The sequence below is a fragment of the Raphanus sativus genome, chromosome 7 (genome assembly GCF_000801105.2).
Source record: "Raphanus sativus cultivar WK10039 chromosome 7, ASM80110v3, whole genome shotgun sequence".
Classification (NCBI taxonomy): Eukaryota; Viridiplantae; Streptophyta; class Magnoliopsida; order Brassicales; family Brassicaceae; genus Raphanus; species Raphanus sativus.
The window spans coordinates 5,994,686-6,011,173 of record NC_079517.1 but is presented as its reverse complement, the minus strand read 5'-3'; the positions used below and the strand labels follow the sequence as shown (position 1 = coordinate 6,011,173).

The 16,488-nt window shown below is 37.0% G+C and overlaps 5 protein-coding genes across 6 annotated transcripts; 2 read left to right on the top strand and 3 right to left on the bottom strand.

Moving 5' to 3' along the window:
* Positions 1–406: 406 nt before the first annotated feature.
* LOC108816291 (uncharacterized) lies at positions 407–978 on the bottom strand. Its single transcript, XM_018588872.2, has one exon. The coding sequence runs from the start codon at positions 875–877 to the stop codon at positions 557–559; it is 321 nt and encodes a 106-aa protein (XP_018444374.1). The 5' UTR covers positions 878–978; the 3' UTR covers positions 407–556.
* A 285-nt stretch (positions 979–1,263) lies between these two features.
* On the top strand, positions 1,264–4,540 carry LOC108814469 (uncharacterized). The gene is made up of 14 exons (XM_018587049.2): positions 1,264–1,491; positions 1,581–1,745; positions 1,962–2,051; positions 2,153–2,272; positions 2,375–2,443; positions 2,515–2,611; positions 2,764–2,866; positions 3,019–3,226; positions 3,394–3,507; positions 3,580–3,711; positions 3,787–3,867; positions 3,952–4,068; positions 4,164–4,232; positions 4,330–4,540. Exons 1-14 carry the CDS (start codon positions 1,390–1,392, stop codon positions 4,387–4,389), a joined length of 1,527 nt encoding a protein of 508 aa, XP_018442551.1. The 5' UTR covers positions 1,264–1,389; the 3' UTR covers positions 4,390–4,540.
* A 91-nt stretch (positions 4,541–4,631) lies between these two features.
* Positions 4,632–5,838, bottom strand: LOC108814470 (uncharacterized). Its single transcript, XM_056991141.1, is given in 8 exon segments — positions 4,632–4,767; positions 4,859–4,935; positions 5,030–5,044; positions 5,046–5,075; positions 5,250–5,336; positions 5,446–5,530; positions 5,674–5,777; positions 5,779–5,838. Coding segments are annotated over 8 exon segments (486 nt in total). The 3' UTR covers positions 4,632–4,739.
* A 670-nt stretch (positions 5,839–6,508) lies between these two features.
* Positions 6,509–9,339, top strand: LOC108808170 (uncharacterized). Of its 2 annotated transcripts, XM_056991139.1 has the most exons (3): positions 6,509–6,722; positions 6,881–6,963; positions 7,896–9,339. In XM_056991139.1, the coding sequence occupies exon 3, from the start codon at positions 7,899–7,901 to the stop codon at positions 9,183–9,185; it is 1,287 nt and encodes a 428-aa protein (XP_056847119.1). In that variant the 5' UTR covers positions 6,509–6,722; positions 6,881–6,963; positions 7,896–7,898; the 3' UTR covers positions 9,186–9,339. The 2 variants fall into 2 exon arrangements, with proteins under 2 accessions (XP_056847119.1, XP_056847120.1); XM_056991140.1 differs by lacking the exon at positions 6,509–6,722 and having other exon boundaries at positions 6,772–6,963.
* Positions 9,340–10,543: 1,204 nt separating this feature from the next.
* LOC108815035 (peroxidase P7) lies at positions 10,544–12,329 on the bottom strand. Its single transcript, XM_018587693.2, has 4 exons — positions 12,035–12,329; positions 11,750–11,941; positions 11,502–11,667; positions 10,544–11,131 (listed from the first exon to the last, which is right to left on the bottom strand). The coding sequence occupies exons 1-4, from the start codon at positions 12,260–12,262 to the stop codon at positions 10,740–10,742; spliced, it is 978 nt and encodes a 325-aa protein (XP_018443195.1). The 5' UTR covers positions 12,263–12,329; the 3' UTR covers positions 10,544–10,739.
* Between the last annotated feature and the right edge of the window lie 4,159 nt (positions 12,330–16,488).

Sequence of the window (16,488 nt, the reverse complement as noted above, 5' to 3'; positions counted from 1 at the left end):
CTGCGCAAGTCTCCACCTCCCGCAAGACCCGACGCCGACGGATCTAAATGAGCATCCGTCCCTCGGAACACACCAACTGAGCATGCACACCACTCCCTCTCCACCGAGACCCTTCCAAACGACGCGTCGTAACTCCAAGAACCGCTCCACCGAGAAAGAAAGACGCAGAACCAGAGATCGGACAAAGCGCACGATGAACGGACGGCAAAGGAGGAACACAGACGGAACTTTATGATTGAGAAGAAAGAAAGAGAACCGGCGGTGGCACGGACGCTCACGCGCCGGTCAACCGCCGGTCCTGAAATAGATCTCAGTTTCTCTCTTTTCTCTCTCCTATATCAGGTCATTTCTCATACGTAATATTTTGAAAATTTTGAATTAAATTGTTAAATCAAAGAGGCTCAAAGGACAACATGTACTATAATATGCTGCATACTATAGTATAGGCTATATGACTTGATATCTACAGTTCTACAAAGAGTTTGAATTTCTTAAAAATAAAGAATATCTTTTAATTAGTCATGATGAGGATGATGAGAAAGCTAGTAGTCTATTGTTAAGTCTTGACGTCGTTGATTCTCTTGCTGGGCCCAGCCGGCGGAACTGACCCTTTTGGAAGAACGTTCAACACCAACGACCCGTATGTTCCGGCTACATAGACTCCTGGAGATGACGAATATCCCGCCCTGAAGTGATCATCCTTCGTCGCCAGCTTCCCGTTGACCGTTTTGGAGAGAGCAGATACCTCTCCGGAGATGAAGACGCCATTTGTCACCGGTAAAAATTCTTCTCCTGGAAATTTTCTAGCCGTTGAGAACGAAACAAGCTGAGAAACGGAGATGAGCAAAACAAGAATCAAAGCTCCATATCTCTCCATATCTTCTGTGAGGTCTCTCTGTTTAGAAGTGAACACTTTGTTTGAATTTTCTTCTTCTTCGTGGATGTGTTGATTATTTGGTGAAGATCAGTGAAAGTGGGTGTTTCTATATATAGAAAGTCATAGAGAGGTCACTAGGTCAGTCAATGATAACGCGGCAACTGGCGGACTCAAAAGAGTGGAAAGAAGAAAAAAAAGGAGAGTTAAAGAAGAAGTCATGTCCCTTCCGGTCCAACATCACTTTATACGTTAACTCGTTAAAATGATTTAGGTGACATATGCAATTGGGTATTGATTATGGGCCTTTATTGGGCTATATTAGAGCAAAAGTAAGCCTCTTTTAATTTCGTTCTCTAAATTATTAGAAATTAAGCGTTTTGAGACATCCGCGATACTTCTGAACCAGACCGAGGTTTATTCGTATTTGACATTTTCCTTTTCTCCTCCTCCGATCAGCCTTTCATCGGTCTTCGGGTACGTCGACCCTCCGATCTCTCCCTCTCTCTCCGGGAATGGGAGGCAGATTACGATTAGATGCGGTTGTGTCGGCGATAGTGACAGTCCACCCGCACGAGATTCCGGCGTTGCTCCACTCCGCTTCCTGCTTCTTCTTCGTACCGATCTCCCTCCCTCCCTCTCTCTCCATTACCATTGATTTCGAGTGTACCTAAAGCTACGGATTGTTTTTGTTTTTTCTTTCCAGATATTGAGTGCATATTTCGTAGTTCTTCCACTACGCGACGAAGGAGCAATATCGCTTGGGTTATCAAAGCTCCCGATTCTGTTCGTCGGATCTCTGTTTCTCACTCTAATCGCTGCACCTGTTTCCACCTTCATCTTCTCTTTGCCTAATTTGTCCAAATCCAAGGTACTCTCTCTCTCTCTCTCTTTCTTTTGCTAAATGCTAATGCTTTATCTTCTTGCATCCTCTGTTTCCCCTGTTTTATTTAAATGCGGAAATGCTAAATACTCTGTTTTAATAAAAATCAGTTTAAAGCACTGTTTGACCCTGTGAGAGTTAATTATTTACTGAATTATTGTTTCTAGATGCATTACCTTACACAATGACTCTTGAAATTTTCAGGCTTTGGTTATTATACATAGATTCTTTAGTCTCTCGCTTCTTCTCTGTTTCCTTCTCTGGCGCGCCTCCCCAACCGAGTCTAACTCAAAGGTATGACGCCGAGAGTTGTGTGTTTTATCATACATACATACATTGTCTGGAGTTAGTCATGATGACTCATGGTTTTAACATATTTCTACTGCTTTGATTAGGATGCATCCAACCTAACAAAAGACCCCAACGTTGGTATTACTGGACCTACTAATCCTCCTTCTGGATGGGATACCCATGGCTGGTTTTACATTTCTGTTCGTGTTGGATTTTTCCTTTGGGTATGTACTTACTAACTCTCTCTCTTTTTCTTTTTTTTTTTAAAGTCTCAAGTCGTCCTGAAGTATAGCTTGATGTGTATAATACTTTTGCTACTTTCTTAGGTTGCGTTGCTTAACCTCGTCGCTATTTCTTCAACCTGGGCTAGAATCATTGACGTTATGGATAGTGAGGTTAGCCACTACTTTCACCTCCCCTTTAATTTTTTTTTTCAAGCATAACAGCATTCTTTATTTATTTTCAGTCAGGTGCAAGGTTGTTTGGTTTTGTTGGTGCTGGTGCTACCCTTGGACAGCTTTTCGGATCAGTGTTTGCTGCTGCTACTGCTTGGATGGGTCCATGTAGGCATCACGCTCTGTGATGATGATTTGATTTACAGTCCTCAAGTATCTAGCGAGATATATATTTTCTTCTGCTTTTTGTTGTTTCATGAGTGTCGTATCTTATTTCTTATTTCACTCAGAAAAAAGTTTATTTGATCTCCATTTTGCAGATCTGCTTCTGTTTGCTGCTCTTTTGATGGAATTTGCTGCCCAGTCTTCTAAAGGGATCACCAAGGATACTTCACAGTCCTCTGAGGAGTTGTCTCCTCTAAGGTTGGTTAGCTAAGCCACGATTTGCTATCTTTCTTAGATCTTTTGCCTTCTTGATTTTAGGTTCGAGGATATTCTTAGATTTCTCGTGTGAGTTTGACTCAAATGTGATCATGGTTGGTCGAGGAGTTGATCTTTGTTTCCTCTTGTTTTAGGAGAACTGATAATGATCATCAAAGTGAGAGAAGTCAGGGAGCTTCTTCCCCAAAAGTTGCTTCCCCTAAATCGCCTATCTCCACAACCAGGCCTCAGCTTTGGGCCATCTTAGACGGAATGAGACTTATTCTAGCATCGCCTTATCTTTTGCTCGTGTCTTTGTTCCTTTGGCTCGGTGCAGTCATCTCCTCATTCTTCTATTTCCAAGTAAGACAAAGATTTTAAGATAAGAAATTTTGACCACTGAGTATGCGAGCTTTTGCTTTAAAAGTTACCTTAGTTTTCGTGGATTTATAGAATGATTTTACTGGACTTAAATGTAGAATAGGCTTTACCTTCTTATGGTCTGGTTAATGAAACAAAGGTCAATGCAGAAAGTGAATGTAATTGCCACAACAATCAAATCATCCATTGGTCGAAGAAGACTGTTTGCTCAGATAAATAGCTTCGTTGCAGTTTTCATACTTATTGGACAACTGACTCTAACGGTATGTCATATTACCTGTTTTTTTTTTTACCATGGTCCTCATATAAATCAATTCATATGCTAAATCTTACAGGGGCGGATCTTAACTATAGCGGGTGTCACAGTTGCAATATCTGCATCTCCACTTGTTGCACTTGGGAACTTGGTTGCTATTGCGATATGGCCAACTTGGGTTGCAGTTGCTGTATCTGAAACCCTCAGAAAGGTTTGTGGTTTATATGTATCCTTCTCTCTTTCGTGGTGCAGTTACTGTGTTCGACTAATTAAAACTACTTGGTAGGTGACAACTTATGTTGTAACTAGACCTGGAAGGGAACTTTTGTTCACTGTTGTGTCGCAAGACGAGAAATACAAAGCTAAGGTACTATTACTAATCAGCTCTCCCAATGGGAAAGGCTACAACAGTTTTTGTTCTATTTCTCATTCTTCCGCGCTATTGTTTCAGGTATGCATAGATGTGATTGTTCAACGGCTTGGAGATGCAGCAGCGGCAGGACTGTTTGAAGTCCTTACCATTGCTCTTGGCGGTCAAACATCAACTGCTTCACTCTACGCATTGCCAGTATAATAACTTTCAAACAGTTTCTTCTTGTATGAGTATGGTAAACTATTCTCCAAAATGCAGTCATTGACAAGTCTCCGTTTGTTTTGTCACAGGTGTGTTTGACATGGATAGTCACGGCCTTCTTCTTGGGCCGTCGCCAAGAACAACTGGCGAAACTCCAGGTGGGTTCATCTATATAGTGAGCAAAAATCTTATGAAAAGTAGCATTGATGAATAGGATCATGCGGAAGATGAGAGAGGGTTCAACTTCATATGTAGGAGTCATGGGAAAGAAACGCAAACCCGTCAGAGATGAAGAAGGATCACAAGGCGGAGTAGTGGTTTAGTTTCAAAGTCAGATTTTGGATTCTGCTTTAACATAGGTAAAATACTGTAAGTAGGGAAATATAGATATGTAGCTAAACATGGAGCTTTGTGGAGGATTCAGATTCCAACTTATAGCAATTAGATCATTTGATCTCAAAACTTTTTTAATGGTTCGCAAACTAGTTTATTGCACCAATAAAAGCGGCTAACCAAAAAAAAGAAACGAGAGACACGTTTAACGTGACAGAGGGAGTGAATAAGACTAGCCTCTCTTTGCCTGTATTTACATAAAAAAAAAAACTTCTAAAATCTGTACAGAACAACAGCAAAAAAAAAACCTCTCATCTTCTAGAATCGGTGTCTCAGTACTTGAGCAGAGTATCGTCCTCCCTATTTGACAATGAAAGTAAGAGTGAGAGAACAAGAACAAAAGCAATTTGGTTAAATGTTGTACGGTTCAGAGATTGTGTGAACATATTACCAAAACTCTTTTTCGAAATGATCAGATGAACCATATTCACCATCCTCCTCCTCTTCATGATCATAGCACTCATATAACTGTGAGAGAATGGCTATGTATAAGGTGAAAACAGATATAAAAGTTCTTGGCTATGCAAGGGGTAAAGAAATACTGAAAAACCATGACACTGACCTTATCAAACTTCCCAAACAGCTTTTGAATCCGCCTCATCATCTGTCTGCAAATCGTTCACCAAAGCTAGGTGTTGAGCAAACTTTAACTTTGCAAACGGGACTCAAAGAAGATTGAATGCATATAATATACCTTATTTTGTCAAACGGAAATTAATTAATTAACTAAGAATTCCTCCAAATCAAAGTGTCAACCAGAGATGTTAATATATATATTATACCTTACATATACTTTGAGCTTCTTCTTTTAACTTCCTGTTGTGGGCCAAATCAACTTTTACAGCACGAGCTATGAAGGGTCTTTGATCCTGGAATAATAAGAAGCAAGAAGGATGCAAAAAACCAAACCTATAAATAAGGTTTGCAGAGGGGAAAATTTAAGTTTTCTAAGTGATTGTGGATGAACTGATACGGTACCTCTCCCGACATGTTCTTCCACACAATGAAACATATTCTGCTAGCTTCCACCATGTTACCAACGTAGCTTTTCTTAAAATCCTCTCTATATAAAAGAAAAAGAGAGAGAATTGAGCACCACTCAAACTCACTTTGATCATACGAGTTAACATAATCACTACCCTTTGAGAACTAAGAACTCATATTCAAAATCGTATCAACAGAGGAAGGTTTTTGGGTGAAGCGTACAAGAAGAAGAGAAATGGTGATCTAGGTTCATCTTCAAAGCTTGGTTTCGAGATATCATCACCGTCATCGATGATCTTGCCACTCGAAACGCACTTGAATCTCTTTCACTTCCCTTCGTTTCTCTCCTCCGCACTCGTGCATATCAATCAGAGCAATCGCGATCATTACTCCACATTCTTCACTGTAACCCAAAAGGCCGAAACAGAGTGTATCACGAATCTAGAGATTGAACCCCTTAAGAAAACTTAAGAGAGAGAGACAGAGAGAGAGAGCAGTACCATTTCTCGAATGCGCTTCCATCAGCAGCACGACGAACAGCTTCAACTCTTTTACGTCTTCTCGCCATTTAATGCATCTATAAAACCTCTTTCAGTTTTTCTATTTCTGACAGAGATAAAAAAAAAAGGTTTAAGCTTTTTAAGGTTAAAAACGTTCGTGCGTGGTGTGCGCAGTTTAGCGCATTACTCTATTAATACTAACGTGCGCTTAACAGACTAAGCGCGGGAATATAATTGCCGCGTGATTAAAAAGAAAAAAGAGAGGAAATATCACTCGGGTGTTTTTCATAACCAACCTAAGATTTGTAGTCAAATGCAAAATCAACCCTTTTTTTTTTCTCATTACTATTCACCTATGAATTATCCAAACCATCCTTATGTTTTCAAAATATTTACAAAACTGCCATTAATTTTTTTTTTTTTTTTTTAATAAAATCGAAAATGAGCAAAAACCAATTACAACCTAAGCATCTTTTCTTATTTATAACAATGCCATCATCTTCAATTTTGCAACCACCATTGAACCACCATCTTTGAACTCATAAAAGCTCAATAACTCAATTTTAACCACTTTTTCTCTTCTCTAACTCAACAAATCTTTCATTTCCTCTACATTTCTATCTAAAAAACTCTCACAACTTTCATTTTCATCCCACAAATTTCACATTTTCGAGTTTCTTCATTAGTAAATAGTCAAAGATGCTTCCTTTTGCTCGGTTTATGAGTTTGGACGGTTGAAAGGGTCGGAATCGAGGTTCACACCGGAAAAAGGTAACTGTTTACATGGTTTTCACCACTTTTTCAGTCCGTGTCGCGATGGTAGACTGCTTTATATGTCTACACCAATGTGTAGACGTACGATTCCGTCTATTTGTCAACGAACAAGTCAGTTTCGCAATTGACTTTTTTAACTTTTTTTTGGAACGCAGACTTCCCCAGCAGTCTACATCCTTACCTTTGACTACAAAAACAAAAATCTACGTAGACCTACCAAGACGGCTACGAAAAAGAGGTTGGTTTTACATTTGACCGAACTTTTGACTTTCTCAAGTAGACTTCAACGGAAGTCTACGAAATGTAGTCTGCCAATGAAGTCTACTTAAGGTCAGTTTTGCATTTGACCAAAATATTGACTTCGTTGAATAGGTTAGTATTGTATTTGACTAAAATGTTTTAAAAAAAAATAAATATTTTTTAAATTGTAGACTTCCAATGCAGTCTACGCATTTTTCACAAAAAAATATAGACTGTTCTTGAAGTCTACATATTTATATTGGTCAAATGCAAAACCAACCCATGGGTTTTAAAGTTAGACCTTATGCGAAGTCTACAAATCTGTAGACTACATATGAAATCTACATTCGAAAGTCAAACAATTGTCAATTGCAAAACCAACCTATTGGTTTTGAAGTTAGACCTTATTCAAAGTCTACGAAACATGTAGACTACATATGAAATCTACATTCGAAAGTCAAAACTTGGGTGAATTCTGGTCAAACTAACCTTTTCAATGTGGTAGACTAAAACGGAAGTCTAAATGTATAAAGTCGAAACTTGGATGAGTTTCTGGTCAAATAAAAAAAGTAACCCGTAAAATTTCAATTGCAAAAACTAACCCAAAAAGTAGACTGACAGGGACGTCTACACTGTTGTAGACTGACAGGGACGTCTACATTGTTGTAGACTGATTGAAAAGTCTACGTAGGAAAAAAAAATAAAACTGAATTTATGTATTATTCATAAAGTTTATTCTAGATTTTTTTGTTTGAAAGTGTGTGTTAGTTAATCCTAATAGGTTGGAGTGATTTTTAAAAGAAAAACTGTTGTAGTTATGAAATTATAATACTTTTGATTTCACAATGTTGTTAGGTGATAACTGTAGACATAATTGTAAGTCTACATTAATATTTATTCGCTAATTGTGTAAATTATATTCTTTTGCAGGAAATGACTCAATTACCGGCCGTATACGGAGAATGGGTGGAGAAAGGCTCATTGTGGGAGTTTGTGGTCAATAAAAAAAAGGGAGGGAGAATGTTCCCTTTGAAAGATGGTTGTACACATGTTGAACTTCTTCAAATGGTACAAGAAGATTATGATCTAGACAAGAAAACCGAGAAGGTGGTGCTAACGTATTCTTTACCAGACGTCATTTTACAGCAAATGGCTCCGGATACTCCTCCTATGCATGTCATGAATGATAGACAAGTGCAGAATTTGATCGAGTTGTCTAAGACACACTGTGTACGCCTTTGTGTATCAAGCCAGAGCGAAAGAGAAGCTGAAGATGGTGACGATGCTGATGTGTCTGATGATGAAGATGCTGATGAAGATGCTGATGAAGATGCTGATGAAGATAGTAATGCTGCTGACTATGTTCAAGAAAGTGGTGATGTTGCTGTTGATGTTGACGATGGTGTAAACTACAGTGATTATGGGAAAGTGAAAGGTGAGGAATCTGACGAGGATGCAAAAGAAACGATGTATGATGGCCATAAAGCACAATGCTCTGGTAGTGAAAGAAGATCCTTGTCTCTTAATGACAATATAGATGTCGGTCAGAGTTTTGCTAGTAAGGATGAGCTTGTTTTAAAGCTGAAGTCGATTGCTGTGAAGGGTAAATTTATATTCACAGCATATAAGACAACGAAAACTCTGTATGTGGCTAAGTGTAGTGTTCAAGGATGTGGTTGGAAGCTTAGAGCAAGTGTGAAGCATGGACCAAACACATTTTGGGTGACAAAATATTTGAAAACTCATACTTGTTCAGTGGCGGATCGGATGGCTCAGCGGAAACATTATACTCCAAAATATGTTGCAAGGCTATTCATAGATCGGGTTGGGATTATAGATGGGCTTACACCGAAGCATATCAAAGACGCGATGAGGAACATGTTTGGGATGAGCCTAGATTACAACACTTCGTACCGAGCTCTATTAGCTGCCCAAGTGCTTGTGAGAGGAACAGCAGAAGATGGATATGAGAATCTGCCTTCTTATTTGCGTCAGATCGAGATGTCGAATCCGGGAACTGTCACATGTCTTGAGAAAGATGGTCAAAACAGATTCAAGTATCTATTCCTATCTTTTGGAGCTTCGATAGTTGGTTTTAACTACCTTAGGAGGGTTATTGTAGTGCATATCAATCAGAGCAATCGCCATCGTAACTCCACATTCTTCACTGTAACCCAAAAGCCGAAACAGAGTGTGTCACGTCACGAATCTAGAAATTGAACCCCGTAAGAAAACTTAAGAGAGAAAGAGAGCAGTACCATTTCTCGAAAGCGCTTCCATCAGCAGCACGACGAACAGCTTCAACTCTTTTACGTGTTCTCGGCCGAATCGCCATTAATGCATCTATAAAAGCTCTTCAGTTTTTCTATTTCTGACAGAGATAAAAGGTTTAAGCTTTTTAAGGTTACAAAAGTTCGTGTCTGTGTGCTCAATTTAGTGCATTACTCTATTAATACTAACGTGCGCTTAACCGATTAAGCGCGGGAAGATGATTGCCGCGTGATTAAACAAAAAGAGAGGAAATATTCACTCCCGCTTCCGAGATTAAATATTTGTAATAACAAGCAAAAAAATTTGTGATAATAAGTTAATAACCAATGATGTTTAGGGGGTGTTATTAGGTTGTGTATTTATAAAGAGTTATATAGATTTGGATTTTATAGAGATTCTAGCGTTATTCAAGTAAGATTTTTCAAAACTATGTTAAATTCTTGTGTTATTAGTTTATGTATTTGAAATGAGTAGTTACAAGTTTATAAAAATCTGGAGTTATTGGATTTATTATTTTGCAAAATCATTAAAAAGTTTGTGTTATTCAATAAAAATGAGAATAATTGATTTTATCATGACTTGAAAATCTGTCGTTATTAGTTCACTGATTTTTAGTATTTTTCTTCACAAAATCTATCAATCAAAGTATTGCACATTGATCAAGTATTCTCAAAGACTTTTTCTAATTTTTAAAAAATTTAATTCTGGAAACCCTATCACCTTCAAACGTAACTCTAACACGTCTGTTACATCCTACCACCGTAAAATTTAAACACAAGTTTGATATAACTAGCAAAATACCAATTACAGACGCAAACTTATAAATGCTTAAACTAGTTACAGATGCAACAGTAGCGACAAGTGGAAAGTGGATACAAAGGTCCTTATCAAAAGCAAAGAGAAGAAGTTTGAGATTTTGAGCGATGAAAAAAATATAAACTGTTGCATACAATGCTAATGAAAGAACTATTGTAGACGAGAAAGACGAGAAAAACCAAAACCAAAACACAAGTTGAAAATCTGGAGAGATAATGTACAACAACAAAATATTTTACAATATCTAAAGATAAACTCTGCAAAAGTTTATGATTATCTTTAGTTAAAATATTTAATAATCTACAAAACTCTTTAATAAAATTTTAAGAAAATCGAAAAGTTATCAAAACTTGTATTAAATTGAACAAACTATTTAATTTTGAAAATCATCAAAACTTTCTTTAAATCAAGAACCAATAACAGCCCCTTAGTCACGTAATCACTCGTTATTACGCTGGTACAAAACAAAAGTAAAAAATAGTAGTAATAAATATCGCAATAAACTAATTTCATTAGATATTAATGCGACGATAATACACACTTCAACATAAAGTCAATAACAAACAAGGAAATAAAAACACACACATATTAAAAAAGGATCTTCAATTTTTTAGGGGAAGATTATCAAAATATTATTATTCTCTTTGACTTAAAAGCAAAACCCATTAACGAGACAGAAAGGACTAATCAGTTGGTCCTTCCGCAAACCTTCCGGATCTCACCGCTACTACCCGTCAAGGGGCTGATATCACCCATCTTTATCATCGCCGCCGTGAAATCGGAGTTAAAGCTCGACGGGTTGTTGCTGTATCCAGTGACTATGGCGTCGGTGGAGCCGCCGTTGAAGAGCTCTTGGTCCGAGTGTAGTAGACCTCTCTGAGCCACAAGGTTCTTGAAGTAGCTGTTGTCGAAAGTACTCGCCGAGTTAACGTCGAGTGGAGCTAGGTTTCCGTCGCCGGATCCGGCAGCACTCGGGCAAGATCTCTGTCGTAAGGTGGCGAAGGCGGCGTTGATGTTTGTCTCGTTGTAGACTCTTGTTCGGAAGTTCGTGCAACGTGATTGGCCTATCGTGTGTGCACCTGGAAATAATAGAAGATTGTCAGAATAGTTTGTTTAGTAGTTTGACTAATGTTTTTTTAATTAACTAGTATTGAATTACTTTGTTTTGTCGGTACGTTTCGTAACAGATGCATATAATATGATTACGTACTTGGCAAATAAACAAAAAAAAAAGTCGGTGTGTGTAACGAAAATGTGTTGAAAAATAAACACAAAGAGACAAGGAAGCGACGACTAGATTCAAGGACACAATCACGTTATTAATATTTTGTGTCGAATCTATTGACTCTTATTCCTTTTTGAAAATAAATATTTGCATGTAACTTTACCAAAAAAATAATATTTGCATGTATAATTAAAAAAAAAGGTAAGAGGAGAAATTAAACGGACCGGAGAGAGCAACCATGTCTCTGGTGGAGAGTCCAACGGCGCTGAAACTACTAATAAGCTGACTCAGGCTCGAAGTTGGCGCTGGGATGTTATTATTCGCTGCGGCTTGACTCGCAGTTCTCGCATCTCTTCTTCCTACTTTCACATTCCAATTTGGCCCTCCAAGCTTCAACAAGAACATGACAGGTTTACTATATTAAAATTCGTAAAAAAAAAGGACTACGAGAGGATGTATATATGGTGCTTACGAGTACGACAGAGTCTCTAGCAGCAATGGCTAAGATATCAGCACAAGACACAACCCCGGGACATGCTGCTTCAACCGCTGTTTTAATGTTGTCGATCACATTAAACCCACGAGCAGAATTGCGGTTTGGGTTCGCGTTTTGTTCTCCCGTAAAGCTTGATGTGTCATCTAGTAAAATAGAACCATCGCATCCCTATATGTATGCAAGTTATTAGAAGGGGAAAACACTATGCTGCTTTCTTGGGACCCAAGGAATATACAAGAGAAGGTCAACAAAACAACTTACGTTGACGAAGCAATCGTGGAAGAAGAGACGGAGGATAGATGCACCCGTTCGAGGCTGGCTGTTAACGGCAGATTGAACAGTCGAGCGGACGGTGGAGAGAAGATTGGGGCAAGAGGATGAGTAAAAATTTGTTGTGAGTTGTGCCTCGACGACGTTATTGTTATCACCTTGCAGTGAAAGTGTTACAATGATAGCTAAAATGGCGATGGTGAGTTTTTTTGAAGCCATTGTGAGGAAAACAAAGACTTTGGTGTGTAGACTTAGAGTTGATTGTTGTACTTGATGAACAAATCATAACGGAATCGAGGTTTATATAGAGACGTGAAGGGTGTTCTGAAGTGATAGATAGGTAACCTAACGCGTAGAAAAATGTTTGTTTGTGTCAATTATTTGTTTAGTTTTACGGTTTGATGTTTAGTTTTGCATGGACTTTATTTTGTAATTATCTACGTCGGAGAGAGAAGCTAAAACAAATTTTGTCAGCGAGGATTTTTTCCGCCCTGGTAATTAGTAATCAAATTAAGTCGAAGTCTTTATATAGTTGACTTGGAAAAACGACGAGAAATTATGAAGAGTTTAAACTAATGGGTTGAATAATAAGATAGATAGTAATGTTTATGCTCAGTCGTGATAAGCGTGGCACTATTTAAAAAGAAATTGTTACAGTTCTAGAATCGTCATTGTGTATGAACAATTGAGAAGGGGTTGTATAGTGTTTTAGTTGATATTGATTGTCTGAAAGCATTTTTTTACTGTACTCCCTCTGTTTTTTTTTAAAATAAAATTTTCTAGAGTTTTCACGTTTATTAAGACTACAATAAATATTTGCCAACTTTAATTTACTATTTATGTTTTATACAATTTCCAATAACTACCAACAAATAAAATTTAATCAATTCAAATATTCATAATTAATTATCCTCGAAAGTATACAAAAGTACCTCAAAAATATACAAAGTACCTTAAAAATATACTCCCTCTGTTTCATTATAAGTGTCGTTTTAGACTTGTGCACACGGATTAAGAAAGCATTTAATTTTGCATATTTTCAATATAAAAACATCATTACCGATACAATTCAACCAATAGAAAAATAAAATGGAGAATAAAGTTAATAAATTTTGCATTGAAACTCTAAAACGACACTTATTTTGCAACGAAAAAAATTCTCTAAAACGACACTTAATATGAAACGGAGGGAGTAGAAAATTTTTCTTTGTGGAACAAAAATAAAATCCAGAAAATCCTATTTTTAAGAGCGGAGGAAGTATTATTTAGTGTTTTATATGTAAACTTCAGTGCGAAACATATTTTAGCCATCTTAATAAATTTACTTAATTACTAGCATATGAGAGAAGTAACTATCTGCAAACGCGTCTTCTTTGAAATAGAAGCCATAAACATATTTGTGGAAATCTATTTTACTTCTCCGCTGTTTTAAAAATAAATAAATATATATATAAATATCTAGAAATGGTTTAGACTTTCTTTAGTCACGATATCATAACTTATGATACTTATTTGGAATAGACATATGTAGTTGCCATTATAATTGTAATACTAAATGCAAAAAAAATGGCTGACTATGTATATCATTAACATGCTGCCAGGTCTGAATTCTATTTTCAAGTGGTATACTGGAGGAGGTGACCTACCACGAATACTACCAAAGGATGGCTTCGAACGTAAACATGAATGTCGACGCTCGCTGTAAACGAAGAATAACATGATTGACTTAGTGTAATTTTACATTATACTGATGAAAATTTTGATTTATATACATTGCAAGCTAAAAACGAAGCACATGAAGAAAACACGGTGAAAGTCGCCTTAGCTAGCTAATACAACAGCTTGGTTGATTTTGATGCCACAACTAACATAGGTTAGAAGTCATAATAATAAATAATCTTGTATCAAAGTCGCATTATACAGATATATTAGATTAGACATGCGTTCTTATTCAGCATACCATGAAAAATGTAGAGAAGAGTTTGTTCGAGAGAGTTGTCAAGAATAGTGGCTGTTTTTTTTTTTAAAGAAAAAGGTAATAGTTTGGACCAAACATCGCTGGGTTTGTTAAATTTTCTTTCTTCGGTTCCAAGCAAATCTCTTCTTTTTGTTTACAGTTCCCAGCAAGTGACTTTGATCCTTTGATTATTATCTGCAGAAACATATACTCTCTCTGTTTCAAAATAGATGAAGTTTTAGGATTATGCACAATTATTAATAAACTTGTTTTTAATATAAAAAGTATCGTTAAAATATAAATTAAAAATTGTTTTACCAATCACAAAATAAATTACATTTTATCATTGGTTACACAGTTTTTGATAAAGTTAAAAAGTACATTGATATACTAAAACATCAACTATTTTGAAACATCAAAAACTCCCTAAAACATCAACTATTTAGAAACGGAGGGAGTATAACATTTCACGTTTACATCAAGCTTACACTGCTTTAATTTTCTTATGTATTCTTGATTCTCTCACACATGCCTTTGTTATCCGTACATAACCTAACGGAAATTTCAAAATTTTATGGATTTGAAGCTAACTAAATAACGTAATGTATTCTAAGATGAATTGTATTATTAAATATGTGGATTAAAGACTAACTATAAACCAAGAATTAATTTTTCAGTTACAAAAATAAAAAATAAACCAAGAATTAAGAGAACCAGAGTCGTACTTCTACACTACGCGGCTTTTACTTTTACAAAGGAAGGAGGCACGCTTGTCACTTTTCAGTTACTATATGCGTTTAAGAAGGATTCAAACCAATTGGAAACAACTAACTAAAAAAACAAAGGATCTCTCAAAGTTAGATACCGTCTCCGGTCTCATTTTCACACTCCACCTAAATAACTTATATAAGAAACAGTTAATCAAACCCTCTTTAATAATCAAGAAAAAACCTTCTAGATATTTCATGTGATATAACTTGTGTGTTTTAATTTATTTTGTAGAGTTGTTTACTAGGAATGTTAGTTTTAAAAAGGAATGTTAGGTTTTGTGAATATTAATTAGCTACTCTAAGCAATTATGTTTATTTAATTAGCCGAATTGCAATATTATCGTAATAAAATAATTTGAACAAATACATTAGAAAACCACCGGTACTTTTTTCTGGAAAAGGGCTCCAATCAAAACCACCAAGATTGTAATTACGTTGGTTTGAAGTTTGCTTATTTATAATCTAAATTAGTTTATATTGGGCTATACTTACTGCCAGTACCACTATATGTGGAACATACATAATATATATACATAACTAGGGAAAGAGATATATATGACTCTTACTCATTATCTATATTATTTTTTGTCAACTATCTAGCATTTTTTTAAGAAAATGTTTATGGATTAAGATCGAGCCTCCGTTGGCTAAAGCTTCGAGGTGAAGAAAATGTACGAATCTTCTTGTTAGGGTCAAGGATGTAAAAATTTGTTGGTGAGTAATTGCTACAAAGAAACTTCAAACACTCTTTGCAGCATATATTGATCATTTGAATATTCAATTACCTATATAGTAATATAGAAAATGTCAAAAGTAACTAAAGGAGGTGGATACCACATGAGTAGTGAGATATATATTGGACGTATATTAAATACCAAAATGATTCAATTAAAAAAAAGCTTTAAATTTTGGGTGTAAAATCTTATTCCTTAGTTTTGTAATCGTTGAGCCTACAATAATTGCTAACAAAATGACAAAAATCATGTAGAGTTTTTTTTTTTTTTGCCATCTGAGATATTATATATATAAACAACATACAAAAATGCCCAAAACCGGCCCAACATTCAAACTACAAACATAAAACCGCAAGCCCAAAGTGAAAATGAGAACCCAAGCCCATACCCCAACCCAACTCTCCACGTGTGCACACACCGCACCAACCATGGAACGCGTGTCAGGAGCGTAGGTTTCGTCCTCTGCACAGGCTGTCGGTCGCCGCCGAGATCGAAAACCAGGACCTCACCGGAATCGCGAGTCACTCACTTCCTCTTCCAGAGAAGTCGACGCTGTACGAATCGAAACACACCCATCAGATCCACCGGGACAACCACCACGACTACCGGATTCCATCTCCAACAACTGTATTGAAGATATAGGAACCGGAGTCCGACATGCAACGGCCCGAACTTCAGAAAATCGTCCAATCGGTTCCACCGAGACCTCATCCGAATTCGGCCACTTAACACCACACAGAACCACTTTTGACACAACTCGAACACATCCTCGAGGAATAGAAGCTGGCGACCACCATTCGAGAAGAAACGGCACGGCCCTAGAGGCGTACGCCGGCGATGACTGAAGGATAACCCCCCGCCTCCTGGAAAAACCATGACCGGACCACCACCAAAGAGAGCGTGCAAATCCGGACCGATTCAAAAACCGCAAACAGAGAAATAAAAAAACAGAGAGAGGGCTATTGCCGGACCGGCGGTGGCTAG

Bases quoted from the DNA above. Each gene is read 5' to 3' on its own strand.
- LOC108814469 (XM_018587049.2), top strand. From the start codon at position 1,390: ATGGGAGGCAGATTACGATTAGATGCGGTTGTGTCGGCGATAGTGACA. The intron at 3,712-3,786 runs GTTTGTGGTTTA...ACTACTTGGTAG, and splicing joins TATCTGAAACCCTCAGAAAG to GTGACAACTTATGTTGTAAC. The intron at 3,868-3,951 runs GTACTATTACTA...CTATTGTTTCAG, and splicing joins ACGAGAAATACAAAGCTAAG to GTATGCATAGATGTGATTGT.
- LOC108808170 (XM_056991139.1), top strand. From the start codon at position 7,899: ATGACTCAATTACCGGCCGTATACGGAGAATGGGTGGAGAAAGGCTCA.
- LOC108816291 (XM_018588872.2), bottom strand. From the start codon at position 877: ATGGAGAGATATGGAGCTTTGATTCTTGTTTTGCTCATCTCCGTTTCT.
- LOC108815035 (XM_018587693.2), bottom strand. From the start codon at position 12,262: ATGGCTTCAAAAAAACTCACCATCGCCATTTTAGCTATCATTGTAACA. The intron at 11,668-11,749 runs GTAAGCACCATA...TTCTTGTTGAAG, and splicing joins CTAGAGACTCTGTCGTACTC to CTTGGAGGGCCAAATTGGAA. The intron at 11,132-11,501 runs GTCCGTTTAATT...TATTATTTCCAG, and splicing joins AGACATGGTTGCTCTCTCCG to GTGCACACACGATAGGCCAA.